The 20701-nt window shown below is 44.3% G+C and overlaps 1 protein-coding gene across 1 annotated transcript; it reads right to left on the reverse strand.

Annotated features, from left to right (window-relative positions):
- Positions 1-45: 45 nt before the first annotated feature.
- Positions 46-3345, reverse strand: LOC308304581 (telomerase-binding protein EST1A-like; the record flags this gene model as incomplete). Its single annotated transcript, XM_080749209.1, has 2 exons — positions 46-1034; positions 3255-3345. Coding segments are annotated over 2 exons (1080 nt in total), but the record flags the coding sequence as incomplete, so codon positions are not given.
- Positions 3346-20701: the final 17356 nt, after the last annotated feature.

Below are 20701 nucleotides of genomic sequence, written 5' to 3' on the forward strand. Positions count from 1 at the left end.
TTCTGCTGCTTTTCCTCTCCTCGACTCCTGATTTCCTTCCTTTTCCTTCTCCCCTCCTCCTCCTCCTCCCCTTCTCCTGCGGTTTCCCCTTTCCCTCTTCCTCTCAGTCTTTTCTCCTCCTTCATCTTTCTCTCCCTCTCCTCCGCCTCCTTGGCTTCTCCGTCCATCGCCGGTGGCTTTGCGCCTCCTACCGCCTGCCTCTTCTACCTCTTGACCTCCGACTCCTGTCTTTGCCTCCTCTTCTGTCACGTGGAGCTGTTCCATTTCGCTGGACAGGTTCTCCACCGCAGCAGGAGTCTTGTCAGAGTCTCTCCTCCGCTGCCTGCGACTCCCCTCACCAGCTCTGGCCCCCTTTGCTTTCTCCGCCCTCCCTTCATCCCCTCTGTCCTTCTGTCCTTCCCTCGGCGTGGCTGGAGTTTTATTTCCCTCCTTTGCCTCCGCCTCTCTCTGGCATTCTGGCTCTGTCGTAGACTCTTCCCTCCTGGGCGGAGGCTTTTCCTCCTCTCTGGAGGCGACAGACTCCTTCCCCTGACCACTCCGTCTACTCCCAGGTTGATAGAACTCTCTGTCTGGTTTACGGGCTTTGCGGGCCGCCGCTTTGTGCGGCCCGGCTAGCTCCTGGTTGTCGTTTTCACTGCAGTCCTGACCTTGGCACCCCTCTGCTTTGGCTTGTGGCTTGTGGCTGTTGCCAGTCGGGACGCTGACTATGCTGTTGTGACAGTTACTCCCGTCGCCTCTCGGTCTGCCTTTGTCTTCTCTTTCTGTGCCGCCGCCTCCTCCATCTGTACATCTGCGTCTCTCCGATGCTTTCTCAGAGACTGTCTTGTTCTTGCCCTGTGATGGTCTGACCTGCTGGTCTAGGTCAGCGGTCGGGGGAACGGGGTCCCCGTGGTGACCCGGTTTGGCGTTCTCTCCCTCCTCGCTGTCATGGTTGCGGTGTCCGTGTGCGGCCATTGGATGGTACAGCTGCAGACCGGGTCGCTTCACCTCGCGTCTTTGCTGCTGCCGTTGGCGACGGTCGTCTCGCTCCTCTGCTGTGGAGAAGCAGACACAGAAATGATTAGAGGTGAACCAGGCAATTGAACTAGTCGATTATACACAAATAGTGAGCAATAATCAATAATTTAATGAAATAATCTATGAATTATCTATCCCTATATTGTGCATGCACCACCTCAGTGGCCTTGTGGTTAAGAGTGTCCGCCCTGAGACTTGGAGGTCGCCTTTCCAATCCCCGGCTGGGTCATACCCAGTGCCTCCCTGCTTGGCACTCAGCATCAAGGGTTGGATTGGGGGTAAGTCCTGGCAACATACTAACATCCAGGGGGAGATAGGCTCCTGAGTCCTGCCATTTGGGCCTCATGGCTCAGCAAGGCTCACTTACTTATTTTGTGCATGCCATTATAGGCAAAAAGCTTTTAAAAAATAATAATAAATAGCCGATCTGCAAGCTTACAACATGAGGTATCGTATAAACAAAGTACAAAATAGTGCATAAGTGGTTAATTGATCTGTTGATATTATAAATATAGTACTGTGTGTGTGTGTGTGTGTGTGTGTGTGTGTGTGTGTGTTCTGTTGATATTATAAATATAGTACTGTGTGTGTGTGTGTGTGTGTGTGTGTGTGTGTGTGTGTATATATATATATATATATATATATATATATATACACATACATACATATATACATATATATATATACATACATATATACAGTACTATATACTTTATTTATATGTATATAAACAAGCTTCTCAAATATTCAATTCATTGAAAAAGTAATCTAGAATGATCGGTAAGAAAATGGCTAATTGCAAAATGATCACTTGTGAAAGATGCAATGAGATCGGCGGTGTAATCACATGTTACCTGAGTACAACAACAATTAAACTGTGATATAAAACCAGATATTAACCACCCTGAGTACAAGGCCATCTGGGAATCAAGTCGCAAAGGTTCAAAGGTTCCCAAACTTTACCGGCCGTGAGCCCTCAAAATAATAATATTTGAACTGTAGAGTGGGGACTCCTCACCATGACAAGCACTTGTAGCTTGTAGTCATTACATTTACGTTTGACTCCGTTCCACAGATAAATATTGTGAAAATAGCCGAACTACAAGCTCACAACGCCTCACAGATCGGCTATGTTCCCTTTTCTAACCTAATATTTGCCAATTTGGTATTAAAAAGGTATTAAAGGTCATTAGATTAAAACTGTAACTTTAGAAATGTGCAGGTACCCTGTATACACTTATACCATTATGTTGGTTTGTTTACTGTCAAGTGAGTGAGAAAAGAATGTTGCACATTAAGCTAATCTTCTGGGGACCCCCCAAAATAATTTGGGGACCCCCAAGCAAGACACTTAACTGCTCACAATTCATATAAATTAACATTAACAGGATTTTAAAAGCTTGGGGCTTAACCTCCCTTGGTGACCATGAAGTGCCCACAACGCTTTTTATAATGACAATTACATACAGACAGACAACAAAACACACGCACTGCAGCCACGCAATCGTGGGTTCTCCAGCTAAAAGACAATGGTAGTTGAGTGATTCGTCCTCAATTTTGAGGTACTTTTACTTTACTGGAGTATTTCAAATTTTCAGTCATTTTATTTCTAATCCACCAAATCTCAGAGGTTATGGTTATACTTTTACTCCACTACAATTACTTGAAAACTTTAGTTAATTTGTAGATTGATTATTACAAAATATACATTAACCAGTAGTACCACTTCAACCTACACGCTCACTTGTAGCTTGTAGATCTGCTATATTTTCAAAAGATGTATTACACATTTAAATACTTGAAATGGGACATACTGCATAATGAGTACTACTTTCTAAATTTCTCTGGTACTTTAACATTTTTAAACCAATACTTTTATGCTTTTTATCCAAGTAAATTTAAAATTCCGGACTTTTACTTGTAACAGAGCTACAAATTGCAGTATTGATACTTGTACTAAAGTAAAACATTTGAGTACTTTTTCCACCACTGTAATATCGCATATAAAGTGCGGGTTGTTGTTGTTGTGTGCTGAAAACAAACGGCGCGCCACCAGAAAGCAGAGAATGACAGTCAGTTCAGTTAGCAACACAGCTAGCTGTGGCTAACTAGCTTTGGCACAGAGACTAACTTCAATTTAGTAGCTTACTTTCTGTTCATTAACTCACTGGTTGTTCGACTCAAAACTAGCTGACGTTCCGAGGTTTTATCTCCCCCGTCGACCACTTTAATCTCACCTTTGTGACAGTCACCAGGGTTGAATAGATTCGACGCTTCAGCACGGAGTTCCGCCGCAGAGATTCGTACTCTGTCCAGTTCATCCGCCATCTTCAGCTCTCCACAACAAAACAAACACAACACGGACGGCAACACACTGGGACCAAAATAGTAACGCGTGGGAAGCAAAGATAGCAACACTGAAGGTACAGTACAAATGGATATAACAACAACAACAGCAACCACACCAATAATAATAATAATAACCTTAATAATAATAATAGTCAGTGGTGGAAAAGGTACTTGTATAATGATGGACACAGGACACAGAGGAGTAACGTGCAACTGTACTGTTTACTAGTCTCACATTTATTACTTATTACTTATTTACTATTACTTAGTAAATAAATGTATAAAATGTCAATACTCTGTTAAAAGTCTGGAATTCAAAATTGACTTGAGTAAAAGTATTGGTATCTAAATGTTCTTAAAGTACCAAAAGTAGAAAGTAGGCTACTCATTATGCACTTTAGTCCTTGAGTAAATGTAGCCTATAGCTACTTTACACCACTGATGATAATGATAAACTAGAAATGCTGTTCCTACGAAACAGTGTGGGCTCGCATGGAACACCATGTATGGGCACAAAGATCTACCCTTTGGCTACTCCTCATTGGCCAAGGGCCCTGCCTTTGTACTGTCGGTCATTTTTTTAAGGAGAATAACCTTGGTCTATAAAGTTTTGGTATAACATACTGATATAACATACTAGTCTCTAGCCCACTTGTTGTTGTTATTTATATCAGGTTAGCCTCGCGTAGCCAGGCTTACTCATCTGCGAAGAGAAAAGCCTGGTGACAATAGAAGGCAGAAGGCGTTCTGGGAGGTGGGGCTGAATTTTCCCGGAAGCTGTATTTTTTTCACAGTGCGGTGTTCCTGCAAACGTATTCCCTGCACGAAAAAATCTGGTCTACGTCTCCTGCTCCGTCGGTTGCGCTCGCAATAAACAATATACAAACAAAAACATTGATTCAAGCAATGTTACACCTATTAAGAGCTACAATCTATTTTAGTTTTTTCGCTGGGGAATGTAAACAGACCCGCATCGCATGACGTAACGTCCGTTAAACGCAGCACTTCCGCTAGAAATCGTGGAACACACCGGAAGGCATATTGTCTACAGGGTGATATCAGGTCACACTTGTTGGTGGTGATGTCACCAAGAACGCTTCCTCATTGGCTAAGGGCCCTGCCTTTGTACTGTCTGTAATTTACCACAACTAGAACTGTACTCTGTCGAGGTGCCAACTTGCGTCTGACGCTCAAGCAGGCCACGCATGGCCTACTGGTGCGCAAGCAGAGCGCGCCACGAGGTGTGCGCTGCTGACCTCGTGTCCCTAATGTTGTCTTCGCCCGTTAATGAAGACATTACCAGAGGCGCTCTTATATACCAAACTCTGCTGAGTGCTGACATCATCACCGGGAATGCTGGTCCCTCATTGGCTGTAGGTGATACTGACATAGAAATCCTACTCAATTTATAGACTCCAGTCTAAGAGTCCATAGCGGAATTGAAACTCTCAAACGAACAGCAAACTTGACTCAGATACAATGTTAATTAAAAGATAATAGAACACATTTATTTACAGCGCTGTAACATACATCCTACACCAAAGATAGACAAGACAAGACTGACTCCCTCTTCCTGACTCTCTGCTTATAATTGGCAAAAAACATTTGATCCTCTACTAAGCTGTGTGAATCATAAAACAAAGGCCCACTCTACTGCTGGCAGCTGTGTGACCTTCTCAACCTAGCTACTCCCTAAATTCTAACCTTATCTACAACTGGTGTGTTCGTCCAAGTTCTCATAGCGTTCAAACTCACAACACAAGGTATTCACTGCTACATAATTATATCATTTCACCTCATCAATACATTCCCAGAATCCCAGCCAGTTCAGGGCTACGGTCTTCATAAATCCCAGTCACCTACATACATACCCAGCCGATTACAGTACTTGCACGCTCTGCTTGTGAAAGTAACTGAACTCTATCGAGGTGCCAACTTGCTCCTTGTGTACAAGTATAGGCCATACATGGACTACCTGTGCGCCAGCAAAGCGCACCACGAGGTGTGCTGTGCTGGCCTCATTGGCTGTTAATGAAGACATTACCAGGCATCACCAGGAATGCTGGTCCCTCATTGGCTATTAATGATGACATTGCCAGAGATTGGGCTACGGTCTTCAACAAGAGGAGACACGGACATACATACATACCCAGCCGATTACAGTACTTAAGCGCTCTGCTTGAGCAAGTCATGATAATAATAAGTAAGTGTTTTACAGATTTTATAGCCTATTAGAAAAGCCTAACATCTCAAATCTATAACTAGTAAGATGCGCTAAGGCTGAGAAGCGCCCTCGCCCTATAGGGCGAGGTCGCGCACATGGTCGCGTGGCCGTGTACACGCATCCGCCTGGGTGATGGCAGACTGCTGTGAGAGCACTGGCGCTTTGGCATGGGATCTACTTTGAAATTCACAGACCTGGTTGGTTGTTTAAGGTGGCCAAAATGTGGCCATATTTTCCCAAATATGGAGATGACTTGTAGTGTTGGCATGTAGAGTAGTGTGTGTAGTGTTTAGTAGTACATGAATTACAATGTGAGTGAGCAAGTGTGTGTGTGTGTGTGTGTGTGTGTGTGTGTGTGTGTGTGTGTGTGTGTGTGTGTGTGTGTGTGTGTGTGTGTGTGTGTGTGTGTGTGTGTGTGTGTGTGTGTGTGTGTGTGTGTGAAGGAGCCCCATAGCGTGCGTGCGTGCGTGCGTGCGTGCGTGCGTGCGTGTGTTTTACATGGTCCCATGGGGCTGAGCCCATGTATTTAAGATAAACTCCACTACCTATGATGCTTACTTCATATTTTAATATCAATTCAATTAAATTCATAGGAGCTTTATTGAGAATTAATGAGAAATGAAGCATGAGAAAACATACGTTTACATTGCCAAAGCAAGTTTCAAAACATAATAAAAACAGTTGAAAATGGGGAACATATATCATAACATATCATTACTCTGTTGTGTTATGCCTTTTGTCATCTCGGCATCGTTGAAAATGAGGGTCCTGCCCTCAATGTATCCCCAAGAAAATAAATTAAGGTTGAATGAATGAATGAATACATTGAGGAACTAAAAGTAGTTTCATGCAGATGAGACACACAAACACACTCACACAGATCTTATCAAGTTATTGTAGCGGTTAGTCAGAAATGGAAGTGCCTCCGTCGCCTCCTCCAGCTCCTCCTCCACCCCAAGTGGTGCCTCTGATCTAAAGTATCTCCTGTCGCGTCATCCACTCCATGTGTCTCTCTATGTTAATGTTTAGGCCTATGTTTACCTTGCTTATTGTAAGCAGTGATGGAAGTATACAAGATTTTTTGAAAATAGACAACCTATAGGGCTGAAGTTACAGGTACTGTACTTGAGTGTACGTACTTAGTTACTTTACACCACTGATTGTAAGTCGCTCTGAATAAGAGATTCTGCTAAATGCCTAAATTATAATTGTAAATTGTAGATGGTGGTGCCTCCTCCAGTCCAGTCCAGAACACTGCCTATAAGTGATACATTCCATTGGACATCCTGACATGAAAAAAACCCTGATAATGATTTAGGGTATTTTCAGGCTTAAGCTGCTGGTGAAAGGGATGATGGTATAGAGCAGGGGTCTTCAACGTTTTCAGGCCAAGGACCCCTTAGTTGAGAGAGAGATGAAGCAGGGACCCCCACAACCTGTTCATAGATTCCATATAGTTTCATTGTTTGCCAGCACAATCATCAGTGTATTATGGATTTATGTTAATTTGTGTTTTCAGATATTTAACCACTTGAACCGTCAATACTTAATAAACTTGTCCTTTCACTCTGTACTTAGTCTACTCTTTTTCGCCTCTACACCAAACCTCTTTGCTGAAAATAGCCGATCTACAAGCTCACAACGCCTCACAGCCCGAGGCGTTGTGAGCTTGTAGATCTGCTATTTTTGGCAAAAGTACCTCAGAATATAGACGCTAGGGTTCAAATGGTTAATTTAAAAACGAAGAAAAAAACTTTCTATCACACAAATATTTTGAGGACCCCCTGTAGTAACTCTGAGGACCCCCTAGGGGTCCCGGACCCCCTGTGGAAGACCCCTGATTTAAGGTATTTTCAGGCTTTTAAGCTGCTGGTGAAAGGGATGACGGTATAGAGTACAGAGATAGAATAGGTCTGACTCTGAGAATATCTAAGACAAGGGTCTTCAGTCCGCCAAATCTTTGTGTGATAGGCCGAAAATAACAGATCTATCATATAGCGCAAGGCGTTGTGAGCTTGTAGATCTCCTATTTTTGGAGAGATGGTGTAGAGGGAAAAAGAGCAGACCAAGTACAGAGCCAACGGTTAAGTTGACTAAATATTGAGGGCTTAAAAGGTTAAAGAGATAGTTCACCCCAAAATCACTTTTTGCTATCGATTACCTACCCCATGGAGGACTTGAATTCATGCAGACATATTTGTTTTTGTCACATTCCTAAGCCAATACTACTTTTATTACCAGCAGTGGTTCCCTATGGAGACACAAAGAGCCCGCTCTGTTCCCTATGGAGACACAAAGAGTCTCCTCAAATTATTGGTTTAGGAATACGACAAAAACAAAAAAACGTATCCATGAATTCAAGTCTCAATGGGGCGAGTAATCAATAGAGAAAAATCAAACCTCGGTTCGAAGTGAAGCGGTGAACTGTTGTTCTATGTGTTCTAGAGTTATGAACTCTGTGATCTGTACATTCTTTATATTCTGAATGAATGAATGAATGATTTTATCTGGAGGGCCGAATTGTCATGTGAAGCTTGACCAATCCTCAAAGTATCCAATCATCAGACCGGGGCGGACACTACACACATATTCTGGACGTATGGGACAGGTAAAACCTGTTCGTTCTGGACTGAAATGACCATATATGGACATGGGACACGCATTTTGTTTTTGAAAAAACCTATTCATTCTGGACTGATATTCTGTACGTACGGGACAGATAAAACCTGTTCATTCTGGACTGAAATGACCATATATGGACATGAGACACACATTTTGTTTTTGAAAAAAAAAAAAAAAATCTGGACTGAAATGACCATATATGGACATGGGACACACAAAGCCACTCATTGGAAGCGGCTTTCACCGCTTCAAAAATAGATTTTGGGGCTGAACTATCCCTTTAACTGTCTGACGATACACTAGACTTGTATGTCAAACAAGTCTATGAAGCTATCTATCAAGTTTAATCTGCAACACAATTGTATACAGTATGTAGTGAGAAATGAAGCATGAGAAAACATACGTTTACATTGCCAAAGCAAGTTTCAAAACATAATAAAAACAGTTGAAAATGGGGAACATATATCATAACATATCATTACTCTGTTGTGTTATGCCTTTTGTCATCTCGGCATCGTTGAAAATGAGGGTCCTGCCCTCAATATAAGTGAAGCTTGACCAATCCTCAAAGTATCCAATCATCAGACCGGGGCGGACACTACACACATATTCTGGACGTATGGGACAGGTAAAACCTGTTCGTTCTGGACTGAAATGACCATATATGGACATGGGACACGCATTTTGTTTTTGAAAAAACCTATTCATTCTGGACTGATATTCTGTACGTACGGGACAGATAAAACCTGTTCATTCTGGACTGACATGACCATATATGGACATGAGACACACATTTTGTTTTTGAAAAAAAATGTTTATTCTGGACTGAAATGACCATATATGGACATGGGACACACAAAGCCACTCATTGGAAGCGGCTTTCACCGCTTCAAAAATAGATTTTGGGGCTGAACTATCCCTTTAACTGTCTGACGATACACTAGACTTGCATGTCAAACAAGTCTATGAAGCTATCTATCAAGTTTAATCTGCAACACAATTGTATACAGTATGTAGTCGGGGTCCCTGCTGCTTCTTCTCTCTCTCTCTCTCAACCAAGGGGTCTGTGGCTGAAAGACGTGGAAGACCCCTGATCTAAGAGGCACCATGTCTCCAATCCCAAGTGGTGCTTCCAGTGTCGTCTCAAGTGTCTTCTCCATCAGGTACATCCATGAGCCACCACTAGTACAGTTGTCTTCTCCAGCAGGTACATCCATGAGCCACCACTAGTACAGTTGTCTTCTCCAGCAGGTACATCCATGAGCCACCACTAGTACCGTTGTCTTCTCCAGCAGGTACATCCATGAGCCACCACTAGTACAGTTGTCTTCTCCAGCAGGTACATCCATGAGCCACCACTAGTACCGTTGTCTTCTCCAGCAGGTACATCCATGAGCCACCACTAGTACAGTTGTCTTCTCCAGCAGGTACATCCATGAGCCACCACTAGTACAGTTGGGGGTGCCACGCTTCTAATAAGGCATTCCCACTTGTGGGGTGGGAGAAAGTCTGAAAGGGAATCAGCAGCTGAAACATCAAAGCAAACAGTCAACTCTAGTTCAAACACATAGGCTATAGCAGACGAACTCTGGAACAAACAACAAATGAGCCGGCATCTGTTTCTGCACTTGAATTGATTCAAACCAGAGTTCCAGGCCAACAGGCGATTGAACAACAATTTCATACAGTGGAAAAGTGGGCAGCATATAGCCGCTTTTATACAGCAGGTGTAGAAATCGTCCCACTAATAGGAGTGGGCAGAGAAAATGACAAGATATAGCATGGAGGAAGAGATGGGCATAAAATAAAATAAAATAAATCACACCCGTGCAAAGTGAGCGGTGTAAAGGCGATTTTCATTATGAAAATATAGATTTTCATATATGTATGATCATTAATAATACTGTAATGGGGGATGCTGTAAAACAGCATGCGCAAATCTTCATTGCAACCAGTCATGTTTATATGTTACGTCAGACCAGAACCCCTGGTCAGTATATAAAATGTGAAAATTTAGGTTATATTATTCCACTTACAAGACAGAGGCATATTATAGAAGAAGTGCAACTGAAGAGAGGGTTATAAAGCAATTAGGAGACAGAGGGAAAACAGACAGGGGGTCAGACAAACAACTGTGCCTGTTTAGCGTTCAGACAAACAGCCTGGCCATTACACACAACAAACTGATGAGAATAAGCTTTACCGAGAATATGGAACACAGATGCAGGAAAACTCCTAAATGCCTCATACAAACTGTCTTAAATCCAGGTTGGTGTCGGATCTCTGCCTGTTTAAGGTTCAGACAAACAGCCTGGCCATAATCTGCAAGTGTAATGTAGTGTGGCCGCTGTCTTGAATGAGTTTGTATGCATAGAGCCAAATAAAGCTTATTGAGGGTTATAAAGCAATTAGAAGACAGAGGGAAAACAGACAGGAGGGCAACCCAGCACTTCTTGGCATTGTCCGTCAGTCAAAGTTAGAGAGAAAAATCTGACCAACCCAATATCCTGGACCTTTCCTAAACCTTAAACTGGCAGATTGAACAACACACAGGATTCGAAACAGTAATCATAGCCTGCAAGGGTAATTGCGACCGTTAGGTCGCAGTTACTTGCACTCCTATACTCCTATACTATCCAAACCTCCACCGGCTGTCAGTCCGTCCGTCCTTCCCTCCCTCAGTCTGTCACACGTCACACGTCACACTTTTGCCCTGCTCATATCTCCGCAACCGTTGCCCCGATCCATGCCAGATTTTGCACACACACTCCTTGCCTGCCAAACTACAACCTCCAAGGACCCCCGGAGCTCCAGGGACCCCCAAGTCCCTGGGGGACCCCCAGGTGTAAAAAATTACCAAATGTGCAAAAATTACCAAATGACCACCCCAACGGGGCTGCTCACGGGGAATTCCCGGGGACCACCGACTCCTGGTGCTCCAGAACCGATGCAAAAGTGGTGGCGCCCCCAGTGGAGGACCCCCTCCACTGCAGCTCACATAAAATGCCTTAACTCGGGCTAGGAGCGACCGGGAGAGCCGGGGCCGGTACCTATTCGTCCGCCTCTGCGGCGCGGAGACCCCACCCCTCATTTCTCACATGGCCCTCTTCTAGCGCCACCATGATGCCGATTCTTGCAAAACACATTTTTGGACACTGCTCCTACAATTTTTGCCCTAAAATCAAGCAAATCGGTACACAGTATGTCTACACTCATGTCATCAACTTGGATCTGTCCCATATAGCGCCACCTTCAGGCCGATTTTTTAAAACACATTTTTGGACACTGCTCCTACAATCTTTGCCCTAAAATCGAGACGGGTCTGTCTGCAGACCAAAGATTAGGGGGCGGATTGTGATGGGGGATGCTATTGGATAGTATGAGAATGAATCAATCCGCCCCCTGGAATCTCAATCCACCCCCTATGACGTTGCACGGACGAGTCCAGCTGGACTTAGAAGAAAAAGTGGTCCCCAGGCCGGTTTTTGGGGCCTGGGGCCGGCCCTGGGGGTCCGTGGGGGTCCCTGGTGGTGGTCCCCGGGCGGCGGTGCTCGGAGGCCCGCCAGGTACCACCGGGGACCACCTCCGGGGACCCCCGCTGGTGGTCCCCGGTGGTCCCTGGAGGTCGCCAGGCCCGGTTTTCGGGGCCTGGCGTCGGCCCTGGGGGTCCGCGGGGGTACGCGATGGCACCATCGTGTGCGGGGCGGCGAGCCGGTTCCAACGGTACCAGGCTCGAGCGCGAGGCCCAAAGGGCGGTAGAATAGGAGCCTAAAGCGTTTGGCGAGCTTGGGTATCCGCTATGGATTTTTTTTTTTTCGGGCTCCAGGGGGTCCGTGGGTGGTCCCTCGGCCGAGGCCGAGGCCCCCAGGTCGGCCTCGAGCAGTGAGGGGCCGGCCCCTGGGCCCTGGAGCTCCGAGCTCCAGGCTCCCAGGCTCTCTCCCCCCTTCCTTCCTTTGTAAAACTCTCCTGAGCAAAGTGGGAACTTCCTCCATCACGGAGGTATAGAGGCCGGCTCTGGGTGGAAAGTGGCCGAGGAGGGAGCCCCGAGTCGGGCTAGAGGGTGTGGAGAGTCGGCCCTGGTGCTCTGGAGGTACCAGAGCCTGGGCAAATCTCCCCTGCCCCTGTCCTTTGAAAAATCCTCCCGCACAAAGTGAGCACACCCTCCATCACGGAGGTGAAGAGGGTGGTGCTGGGTGGAAAGTGGCCCAGATGGGTGTCTTAACTCGGGTTTGGGGTGGGGAGGGTGGTCCCTGGTTCTCTTGGGGGTCCGGGGACCCCCTGGGCTCATTTCCGCCCCGTCCGTGCAACGTCATAGGGGGTGGATTGAGATTCCAGGGGGCGGATTGATTCATTCTCATACTATCCAATAGCATCCCCCATCACAATCCGCCCCCTAATCTACTATCCAATAGCATCCCCCATCACAATCCGCCCCCTAATCTTTGGTCTGCAGACAGACCCACTTGCTAAAATCACGCAAATCGTTACACAGTATGTCTACACTCATCTCATCAACATGGATCTGTCCCATTTAGCGCCACCTTCAGGCCGATTATTTAAAACACATTTTTGGACACTGCTCCTACAGTTTTTGCCCTAAAATCACGCAAATCGCTACACAGTATGTCTACACTCATCTCGTCAACATGGATTTGTCCCATATAGCGCCACCTTCAGGCCGAATTTATTAAACACATTTTTGGACACCGCTCCTACAGATCTTGCCCTAAAATCACGCAAATCGGTACACAGTATGTCTACACTCATCTCATCAACATGGACCTGTCCCATTTAGCGCCACCTTCAGGCCGATTTTTTAAAACACATTTTTGGACACCTACAGATTTTGCCCTAAAATCACCCAAATCGCACAGTATCTCTACAGTCATGTAATCAAAACGCATCTGTCCCATCTAGCACCACCATCAGGACGATTTTGGTACAACTAATTTTTGGCCTATCCCGATTAGGGAATCTTACTGGTGTAGCGTGGTGTTCAATCTGTTAGTTTAAGTTTTAGGAAAGGTCCAGGATATGAAACAACCTGGCCATTATGCCTTCTATCCTGAGTCGTGTTAGATCTGTGCCTGTTTAGCGTTCAGACAAACAGCCTGGCCATTACACACAACAAACTGATGAGAATAAGCTTTACCGAGAATATGGAACCCAGATGCAGGAAAACTCCTAAATGCTGCATACAAACTGTCTTAAATCCTGGTTGGTGTCGGATCTCTGCTTGTTTAAGGTTCAGACAAACAGCCTGGCCATAATCTGCAAGTGTAATGTAGTGTGGCCGCTGTCTTGAATGAGTTTGTATGCATAGAGCCAAATAAAGCTTATTGAGGGTTATACAGCAATTAGGAGACAGAGGGAAAACAGACAGGAGGGCAACCCAGTACTTCTTGGCATTGTCCGTCAGTCAAAGTTAGAGAGAAAAGTCTGACAAACCCAATATCCAGGATATGAAACAACCTGGCCATTACGCCTGGACGTTTCATGAACTTTAAACCGGTCTCAAGTGCAAGTGTAATGGCCAAGACAGATCTAAATTAACATGAACAACACAGCATTTGATTGGTCTGTTCTGTTTGGCTAACACATGTCGTCATGAGTAGAACGGTTTCTGATTGGTCGATTCTAATGTTTAGTTACTCAACTAGCCAATCGATGAAGAATGAAAGAATCGTCCCGTGCTAATATGTTTTAACTAAATAAACCGAAAGTTAAATATAGGAGCGGTTTGCACCGCTCAAAAAATCAAACCTCGGTTCGAAGTGAAGCAGTGAATTTTTGTTGAGCGGTGGTAAACCGCTCCATAGAGTGGCTGTGCGTGTGTCTGTAGCCACTTTTTCCTCAGCGTTTTGCCATAGCAATGTGTGTGTGTGTGTAGCCTGTATTACATCACCAATTACATCCTAGACCTATATCCTAGTCTGAAGACGTTATGCAAGCACGACCACCGCTCACTTCACATTGGGTGTGATTTTTATTCTATGTGTACTAGAGCTTTAAATCAGTGTTCCAGATCTATACATTCTGTGTTCTACATCTATACTTTCTATGTGCTTTAGTTCTATACTTTTATGAATTCTGAATGAATGAATGATTTTGTCTGGAGGGCCAAATTGTCACGTGAAGCTTGACCAATCCTCAATTCTGCATGCACGGGACATGTACAGGACAGACATTCTCACTCCTTGAGAATCTATGGGAATCCTCAAAAAAACAGGTACGGGACAGACAAAGCCACTCCTTGGAAGTGGCTTTCACCGCTTCAAAAAGACAGTTAAAAGAAAGCCAAGTGGGGCGCCTTAGGCATACCACTTAGGCATTGCCACATAGGCATGGATGCTTGGCGGCGTTGCCGGTTCGATTCCTGATCCCAACAAGCTTTGCCGCGTGTCACTCCCCATCTCTACCCCCATTTCCTGTCAGTCTGTCCTATCAATAAATGCATATAAAAAGCCAAAAAAAAAATCTTAAAAAAAAAAAAAAAAAAAAATCACACCCAATGTGAAGTGAGCGGTGGTCGTGGAAAAAGGCTACAGACACACGACGATGACATCACTAGACAAACATGATGCTACGTACACACATTTTACTATGGCAAAACGCTGAGGAAAAAGGCTACAGACACACGCACAGCCACGTATAGGAGCGGTTTACCACAGCTAAAAAAAAAAATCAAACCTTGGTTCGAATTGAAGCGGTGGACAGATAAAACTTCTATTCTGAATGTATTTGGAGAGCTGGTATGACAGTTGGTATAATAGGTTTAAAAAATAAAATAGATTAAAACACATACATTAAAATAAGAATTTGTAATTAAGAATAAATACATAAATAAATATAAAGTGTTTAAATAAGACAGATAAACCCTGAAGGCCAAATCATGTGAAGCTTGACCAATCCTCAAAGTATCCATTCATCTGACCGGGAGGGACACCGCACACATATTCTAGATGTACAGGACATATAAAGCCTATTCATTCTGAACTGAAATGACCATATATGGACATGGGACACACATTTTGCTTTTTGAAAAAGCCTATTCATTCTGGACTGATATTTTACACGTACGGGACAGGAAAAACCTGTTCATTCTGGCCTGGAGTGACCATATATGGACATAAGGTAACGGACATTCTGTTTTTGAAAAACCCTGTTCATTCTGGACTGAGATCACCATATATGGTAATTAAACGGACATTCTGTTTTTGAAAAAGCCTGTTCATTCTGGACTGAAATGACCATATATGGGCGTGATACACACAAAGCCATTCATTGGAAGCGGTTTCCACCGCTTCAAAAAAGAAGCCAAGTACTGACCAAAATACTTGGTCATTACTTGGTCTAATACTGACCAGGATACGGTCACCAAGATACTATCCTGGTAACAGTATCCTGGTAAGTATTTCACACAGTATTTTTAATTCACGGTTACACTGACACACTAGACTAGTGTTGTGAATAAGATAAGGCGAGTCGCCTGGATCATCATGTTTCATTCTGCTTAAGCATGGCCTGAGTGGTCAGTACCATCTGGTGGGCAACTCGCTTGGTGAAGTGTGGAGATGAATGGTTTGTCATCAGAATATGGAACTGATTGAAGCTCTTATGTGGTGTGGAGACGCTGGTGCCTCTTCAGAGTTGATGAATAACCGAAACTCTTGGAACACCGTTTACAGACGAAGGGTTTTTCACCACTATGGACACGCTGGTGTGTCTTCAGGTGACATATCTCAGTAAAACTCTTGCCACACTGTTTACAGACAAAGGGTTTTTCTCCACTGTGGAAACGCTGGTGTATTTTCAGACTCCCTAACACACTGAAACCTTTGTCACACTGTTTACACACAAAGGGTTTTTCACCAGTATGGACACGCTGGTGTGTCTTCAGGTGACATACCTTACTAAAACTCTTGCCACACTGTTTACAGACAAAGGGTTTTTCTCCACTGTGGAAACGCTGGTGTATTTTCAGACTCCCTAACACACTGAAACCTTTGTCACACTGTTTGCAGACAAAGGGTTTTTCTCCAGTGTGGATACGTTGGTGTGTCTTCAGGTTACTTAACACACTGAAACTCTTGTCACACTGTTTACACACAAAGGGTTTTTCTCCACTGTGGACACGCTGGTGTGTCATCAGGTGACCTAAGTGACTGAAACCCTTGTCACATTGCTTACACTGGAAAGGTTTTTCTTTGGTGTGGACATGCTGTGCAGATACCTCAATGAAACTCTTATCACAGAAGAGGTTTTCTTTCCTGTGTAGGTCATCAAAGGTTTCTTTACTTCTCCTGGCTGCGTTGAAGTCCTCGCAAGAAGTCCTCGGTTTATCTGTGTCTCCTTGTTGCTGGCCGGTTACACAGCTGGTGATTGTCAGACAGGAAGATGAGGGCAGCTGTCCATTGCTCATCATTTGACAGCAGAGGTTGTCGTGGCTCCTCGTCATGTTTTCATGGAGGGTGACCCGAGATGTGAAGGCGTATGGACACTCAAAACAGGACACCTGTGTCTTGGAAGATTGGTTCATGGACACCACTTCTGCTACTTGGACTGTAAATTGGAAGGCGTTTATTTGTCTCTTGCAGGCTGTAAAGACTAGTCTGTCAATCTCTTTCGCCCCTCTATGTCTCTATGTATCCCTGCCTCTCTGACTCCCAGTAGACTATGCCTGTAATTACTTTCTCTTTGTCGTACCCAGACTGACTAAATGTGACGTTTAAAAACGGTGTCACAACTTATTCAGGTCGACCAGAGCTCTCGTCTGATGTCACACAACACAAACCACTGACATCATTCCTAATAATACCGATTTGCACATCTGACAGTTGCAATTCATCCATCAGTGAATTTAGTTGAATCGTTGAATCAAGTTGATGACCAAACCCGGAAGTAAAGGCAGCTGACAATCTAAAATGTTAACTAGAAATACTGTTCCGTGGGCTCGCATGTAACACCATGTATGGGCACAAAGATCTACCCTTTGGCTGCACCTCATGGGCTAACGGCCCTGCTTTTGTACTGTCTTTTTTGAGGAGAGGAGAACTTGACTGACTGATATATAAAAAAAAAAAAAATCACACCCAATGTGAAGTGAGCGGTGGTCATGCTTGCATAACGTCTTCAGACTAGGATTTGAGTCTAGGATGTACAGGCTATGCTACACACACGTTTTGCTATGGCAAAACGCTGAGGAGAAAGGCTACAGACAGTCTCCATGGGGTGAGTAATCAATAGAAAAAAATCAAACCTCGGTTCGAAGTGAAGCGGCGAACTTTTATTCTATGTGTTCTAGAGTTATGAACTCTGTGATCTATACATTCTTTATATTCTGAATGAATTAATGATTTTATCTGGAGGGCCGAATTGTCATGTGAAGCTTGACCAATCCTCAAAGTATCCAATCATCAGACCGGGACGGACACTACACACATACGTACGTACATACGGACGGACGGACGGACGGCCATATATGGACATGGGACACACATTTTGCTTTTTGAAAAAGCCTATTCATTCTGGACTGATATTCTGGACTTACGAGACAGAAAAAACCTGTTCATTCTGGACTGGAGTGACCATATATGGACATGAGGTGACATACATTTTGTTTTTGAAAAAGCCTGTTCATTCTGGACTGAGATGACCATATATGGACATGAAACACACATTTTGTTTTTGAAAAAACCTGTTCATTCTGGACTGAAATGACCATATATGGGCGTGGGACACACAAAGCCACTCATTGGAAGCGGTTTTCACCGCTTCAAAAATAGATTTTGGGGCTGTCTGACGATACACTAGACTTGTATGTGAAACAAGTCTATGAGGCTATCTATCAAGTTTAATCTGCAACACAATTGTATACAGTATGTAGTGGGGGTCCCTGCTGCTTCATCTCTCTCTCTCTCAACTAAGGGGTCCGTGGCTGAAAGACGTGGAAGACCGCTGATCTAAGAGGCACCATGTCTCCAATCCCAAGTGGTGCTTCCAGTGTCGTCTCAAGTGTCTTCTCCAGCAGGTATCATCCATGAGCCACCACTAGTACCGTTCGGGGTGCCACGCTTCTAATAAGGCATTCCCGCTTGTGGGGTGGGAGAAAGTCTATCCATGAATGGGAAAGGGAATCAGCAGCTGAAACATCAAAGCAAACAGTCAACTCTAGTTCAAACACATAGCAGACGAACTCTGGAACAAACAACAAATGAGCAGGCATCTGCACTTGAATTGATTCAAACCAGAGTTCCAGCCCAACAGGCGATTGAACAACAATTTCATACAGTGGAAAAGTGTGCAGCATATACGGTCGCTTTTATACAGCAGGTGTAAAAATCGTCCCACTAATAGGAGTGGGCAGAGAAAATGACAAGATATAGCATGGAGGCAGAGATGGGCATAAAATAGTAAAAAAAATCAAACCTAGGTTCGAAGTGAAGTGGTGAATTTTTGTTGAGCGGCGCTCCATAGAGTGGCTGTGCGTGTGTCTGTAGCCACTTTTTCCTCAGCGTTTTGCCATAGCAATGTGTGTGTGTGTAGCCTGTATTACATCACCAATTACATCCTAGACCTATATCCTAGTCTGAAGACGTTATGCAAGCACGACCACCGCTCACTTCACATTGGGTGTGATTTTTATTCTATGTGTACTAGAGCTTTGAAATCAGTGTTCCAGATCTATACATTCTGTGTTCTAGATCTATACTTTCTATGTGCTTTAGTTCTATACTTTTATGAATTCTGAATGAATGAATGATTTTGTCTGGAGGGCCAAATTGTCATGTGAAGCTTGTCCAATCCTCAATTCTGCATGCACGGGACATGTACGGGACAGAAATTCTCACTCCTTGAGAATCTATGGGAATCCTAAAAAAAAACAGGTACAGGACAGACAAAGCCACTCCTTGGAAGCGGCTTTCACCGCTTCAAAAAGACAGTAAAAAGAAAGCCAAGTGGGGCGCCTTAGGCATACCACTTACATAGGCATGGATGCTTGGCGGCGTTGCCGGTTCGATTCCTGATCCGAACAAGCTTTGCCGCGTGTCACTCCCCATCTCTCTCCCCATTTCCTGTCAGTCTGTCCTATCAATAAATGCATATAAAAAGCCCAAAAAACAAATCTTAAAAAAAATCACACCCAATGTGAAGTGAGTGGTGGTCGTGCTTGCATAACGTCATCAGACTAGGATTTGAGTCTAGGATGTACAGGGTATGCTACACACACACGTTTTGCTATGGCAAAACGCTGAGGAAAAAGGCTACAGACACACGACGATGACATCACTAGACAAACATGATGCTACGTACACACATTTTACTATGGCAAAACGCTGAGGAAAAAGGCTACAGACACACGCACAGCCACGTATAGGAGCGGTTTACCACAGCTCAACAAAAAAAAGAAGCCAAGTACTGACCAAAATACTTGGTCATTACTTGGTCTAATACTGACCAGGATACGGTCACCAAGATATATCCTGGTAAGTATTTCACACAGTATTTTTAATTCACAGTTACACTGACACACTAGACTAGTGTTGTGAATAAGATAAGGCGAGTCGCCTGGATCATCATGTTTCATTCTGCTTAAGCATGGCCTGAGTGGTCACACTGGTCAGTACCATCTGGTGGACAACTCGCTTGGTGAAGTGTGGAGATGAATGGTTTGTCATCAGAATATGGAACTGATTGAAGCTCTTATGTGGTGTGGAGACGCTGGTGCCTCTTCAGAGTTGATGAATAACCGAAACTCTTGGAACACCGTTTACAGACGAAGGGTTTTTCACCAGTATGGACACGCTGGTGTGTCTTCAGGTGACATACCTCACTAAAACTCTTGCCACACTGTTTACAGACAAAGGGTTTTTCTCCACTGTGGAAACGCTGGTGTATTTTCAGACTCCCTAACACACTGAAACTCTTGGAACACTGTTTACACACAAAGGGTTTTTCACCAGTATGGACACGCTGGTGTGTCTTCAGGTGACATACCTTACTAAAACTCTTGCCACACTGTTTACAGACAAAGGGTTTTTCTCCACTGTGGAAACGCTGGTGTATTTTCAGACTCCCTAACACACTGAAACCTTTGTCACACTGTTTGCAGACAAAGGGTTTTTCTCCAGTGTGGATACGTTGGTGTGTCTTCAGGTTACTTAACACACTGAAACTCTTGTCACACTGTTTACACACAAAGGGTTTTTCTCCACTGTGGACACGCTGGTGTGTCATCAGGTGACCTAAGTGACTGAAACCCTTGTCACATTGCTTACACTGGAAAGGTTTTTCTTTGGTGTGGACATGCTGTGCAGATACCTCAATGAAACTCTTATCACAGAAGAGGTTTTCTTTCCTGTGTAGGTCATCAAAGGTTTCTTTACTTCTCCTGGCTGCGTTGAAGTCCTCGCAAGAAGTCCTCGGTTTATCTGTGTCTCCTTGTTGCTGGCCGGTTACACAGCTGGTGATTGTCAGACAGGAAGATGA

The sequence above is a fragment of the Nannobrachium achirus genome (genome assembly GCF_963921795.1).
Source record: "Nannobrachium achirus genome assembly, chromosome: 19".
Taxonomy (NCBI): domain Eukaryota; kingdom Metazoa; phylum Chordata; class Actinopteri; order Myctophiformes; family Myctophidae; genus Nannobrachium; species Nannobrachium achirus.